The sequence below is a fragment of the Colobus angolensis genome, unplaced genomic scaffold (genome assembly GCF_000951035.1).
Source record: "Colobus angolensis palliatus isolate OR3802 unplaced genomic scaffold, Cang.pa_1.0 Scaffold45, whole genome shotgun sequence".
Lineage (NCBI taxonomy): Eukaryota > Metazoa > Chordata > Mammalia > Primates > Cercopithecidae > Colobus > Colobus angolensis.
The window spans coordinates 5,101,397-5,105,798 of NW_012117932.1; the positions used below are offsets into that span (position 1 = coordinate 5,101,397).

The following is a 4,402-nucleotide window of genomic DNA, read 5'->3' on the forward strand; positions in this document are numbered from 1 at the left end:
CAAAAAAAAAAAAAAAAAAAAAAAAAAAAAAAAATTGTACAATGTTTACATTCTTCTTCATAATATAGTTGCTCATCATATATTTCTTTTAACAAGGTGTGTTGTGTTTTCCCTGTATCGTGTACACATTGACTTCCTCATGTACATGTTTGAGCAATACGGCTTTATATAAGCTTTCTTATATTTAAAGCACAGAGAATCATGTTAATTGAGATCTGTGACACATTAGCAAGTTTGCAAATTAGCAGGAGTTCTGTACCTGGCCCATAGCTGAAGCTTGATAGAATATTTTTTGGACTGAATTCACTTATTAATACATTTACTAATAATAATGATCTCATAAACCAGAATAAATTTCTGAAAAATTGGAGGAAGGGTGAGTTTATTTTTTCTGAGAGAGGGGAGAACGAATTATAAATGTGTGTGTATTAGGCAGGCAGTGGGAGGGTGTGGGAATAGCCCTAAAGAGAGATTACAAAAAGAAAAGAGGGATGGAGACTACCAACTTTTCCATACTTTATATTTTCTCTTGGTTGATCCCTGTCTACATAAATTTCTTTCAGTCTGTATTTCTCCTTGTTAACAAGAAGTGGTTAAAACTCCAAAACTGGCCGGGTGCTGTGGCTCACACCTGTAAATACCAGCATTTTGGGAGGCTGAGATGGGAGGATCACAAGGTCGGGAGTTTGAGACTATCCTGGCTAACATGGTGAAACCCCATCTCTACTAAAATAACAATAATACAAAAAATTAGCTGGACATGGTGGATGTGCCTGTAATCCCAGCTACTTGGGGGGGCTGAGGCAGGAGAATCGCTTGAACCTGGGAGGCAGAGGTTGCAGTGAGCCGAGATCACGCCATTGCACTCCAGCCTGGGTGACACAGCGAGACTCCGTCTCAAAAAAAAAAAAAAAGGACTTTTTAGTTCTTCGGTATTGAAACCCCTTTAAACAGGATGTAAGTTCTCCCTGCCTCATCAACAATGAATGAATAGCACATGTGCTGTACAGTGTACGTTAGAATGATATGCTTCTTAACTGCAGAAGTAGTCCCCTCAAAAGACAATGAGTTATACTTTGGAAGAAGTGGGACTTTAGAAAAAACACACCAACCTGAAAGCAGTGCATTAATTATTTTATTAATTTCTTCTTTTTACATTATGGGAAACATTCATCTATTTACAATTTTTTTTGTTCACACACAATCTAGGTAAATAAGCCTATGAAATTCCAATTCATAAAGCCATAAAAATGTTCCCCACCCCTCCATCTGAAGGCTTTCAAATGAATCTTTTTTTTCCAAACCAAAATAATTTTTAAAAATTACATTTGGGAATTCAGATATGCTAGTGATTTACATTCCAGTTATTTAAAATATGCATCTAGACATGTTTTAAAAAAGAAATGGTAAATTCACAAGGATAAGGCTTAAATGAAAGTGGTAATGCACAGTAAAACATTAAGGAAACATCTATAAATAACAGAAATATATTACAAATAAATTAGTTCTATTTACCATTTCAAATATTAAAAATCTTTAATCCATTTCTTCATCTCTCTTTACAAAAAGGTTATGTGAATTGTATGGAAACATCTGCAAAAAATATAATAAATACTTAATTTCTTTGAACGTTTTTTGATGTGGGAGACAAACTTCTTTTGTAATCCCCCCCTCCCCAAGAAAATGCCCAACACCTTTATACCAAAGTTAAACAAAATAAGTAATTTTTCAGGGTACATACATTTTCCATTATGAACTAAAAAACATTTCTACAAATTACATCAAAAAGAACGATGTAACAAAGCTTATGCTCATGAATGTCAGTTTCAGGGGTCAAGCAGCATTGTGTGGGGTCATGTCTAACATCAATAATTAGTTTTTTATAAAGTGTTTGTACAATTTAAATTGTATTTTCAAGGAAGGCAAAGGTCATGATGCCCTGTAGGCCTTGAGCTAAAAGATTTAAAATTCTTACCAAAAATAGCTTATGAATATACAAATACGGTTCACTTAGACAGGATAAATAGGCCTTCTCTTGTCTCTCTTTAAAATATCATGGGTTAAATTAGTTTCCAAAGAAAATATTGTAGTATGATCTTGAATCGTATTGGAAATCTATTTCTTAATCCAAATCTTAACTCTACCTCAGGGCACGGAGCTGTAATTGTGAGCATGGGTCTTGGGATGAACGCTGCTGCTTTCATATTAATCGGTGAGTTCCAAGTCATTCTCAATATTGAATGTGACCATAGGCTACCCAAGTGGCAGTTGGCCCTACTCGATGCAAGCTTTGTGTGACTTTTAATTGCTGCTACAAGGTAAAGAAAAGGTGTATTCTTTTTAAAACTAGCAAATACTTGAAGCTCAAAATCTCTGTATGCTCCCATTTGACAAAGCACTCAAAGTGCTTTGTTCACCCTAGTTCAAAGTTGGTTGGTTGGTTTCAAAATAAGTGAGTAGCCCTTTTCTTGTAAACCACAGCAGTGAACATTTGTGCCCTGTTTATAAAGGTAGCTCAAAGCATCGATGGCTCTGAGAGGTAGCGAATTCTCTAGTGGTTTTAGAGTATGTCCGTGAAAATATTTGTTGCTAGAACCCATCACCTCTCTTAATTTCATAAGTAAAATTAAATTAGCACCTGGCTATGAAAGTGTATTTTAAAAAGCTTCTCTGGTGCAAGCATATTTGATGTATGTGTTTAAAAGTCTTTCGTTTTTAATTTCTAATGCTTTAGGATGTGAGCTGGACATAAAATGCCAGGGATACTTAAGATTGCCACATCCTAAGTGTTTAAACTGCGACGAGTAAGGGCATTTAAAGACAACTTCAGCTAGACACCGATGCATACTGCCCGTCAATCATGACTAAAAATCTAAATCAACACTCTCTGCCAAAAGCCTTGATTTCTTTCAGTGTTTATGAATCATGATTCCCCCCACCTCTTCATGGCTGTTGACCCTGGCAGGCCGAATTTCTTCTCTCACTACCTGGAACCTCAGGATGACAGTGCTAGCTCTTTTGAATGAGGCAGCATGTCTATTGGGGTCAAAATTTACGTTAGCCATTTGCCATAGGCCAGAACCCTATGCTAGGCACTACTGGACTCTAGTAGTGAGAGGAGACGAAAGGAGAAAATATATCTGAAATATGAACTACTTGGGTTAAAATAGACGGATGTGTAGCATTCAAAGGGATGGCAGGAAAACCCAAACTCTTCTCTGAAAACAGCCTTGCTGCCATTTACAGCGCTTTACAAGCAGATATGTACTTATATATGTGGAATCAGGTAGGCCCACCTGGATGGACACTAACAAATTAATAGAACCGACACTTGCCCTTTAAAAACAGCCGCCACGACAACAGTATAAATATACACAGTACAGTAAGAGTTGAGAAAACATTTCAGGTCTAGATTTTCTTAATAATAGGACAAAAAAAATCCCTTAAGTAGTATCCTAAACCATCAGTGCCTCCTTTGCCTTGCTTCATGTTATTGCCTTTCAGAATAGATTAATTTCCCTGAAAGATCGAATTTACAATCTTCTGCTGATTGAAACATTTGAAGCTGTGATTGATGAAGTAACAGTGAGGCAGTTTGTGCAGCTGTGAGTGTGCAGGTGCCCCCAGCACCTGCAGATTTCGCTTCTCCCATCCTTGCTACACATCCAGGTCCCCCCCCCCGCCCAGGCCAGGCTTGGTCCCCTGTCTCTGTGTCCCTCATGGATTCCAGTGAGATGGTGTGATTTCTGAGGTTGTGAATAAAGTGCTCCATCTGCCTTTTAAAAAGAATAAGCATTTAGGGGAAATAAAGGGAATCGGAGGCCTAGTTTCTTTCATGTGGAAGACGCTAAGTCCCAAGGGATCACCCTGTGATACTGGATTTCTGAAATACCCTATGGTTTTATATTGCTGAACAGACTAGCTCGAGAGAACTGAGGATGGCGGGTGACCTAAAGGCGTCACTTCTACACAGGTGAGTTTGGCTTTGCCCAGAAAATAAAGGGTTGGATCTCAGTACGAGGCAGGGTGACGGCATCAGGACAGGGGGCGAAGCTCGGTGAAGAAGAAGATGGGCAAACGGGTTCGGGAAGTGGGGGGCTTCGGGGGGACTGGGGGGCGGCTCCTGCGAGATGGACAACTACACCACGACAGTGGAAGTCACTGAGCTCGGAAACAGACGGGCTCGGAGGGGAAGAGGGAGCCGGCAGAGGGGTGGCAGGGGGAGGGGGGACAGATACTTGGCGGCGGCGGCCGGGCTGCAGGGCGCTCAGAGCCGGGTCTGCGCCTCGGGGATGTAGATCTCGATGCTCTCGGCGCTCTCGGTGGCCGAGTTCTGGCGGACGGACGCGGCGCGCTTGGCGGCCATCAGGCGCTTGCGGGCCTCCTGGCGCTGCGAGCTCTC

At 40.4% G+C, this 4,402-nt stretch overlaps 1 protein-coding gene across 1 annotated transcript in view; it reads right to left on the minus strand.

Moving 5' to 3' along the window:
* Positions 1–3,830: 3,830 nt before the first annotated feature.
* The window catches only part of DLGAP1 (discs, large (Drosophila) homolog-associated protein 1), a 691,004-nt gene continuing 690,432 nt past the window's right edge, over positions 3,831–4,402 (minus strand). The window contains exon 16 of the mRNA XM_011957822.1: positions 3,831–4,399. Coding sequence (XP_011813212.1) covers positions 4,268–4,399 — 132 coding nt within the window. The 3' untranslated portion in view covers positions 3,831–4,267. The remainder of the gene's footprint in view (positions 4,400–4,402) is intronic.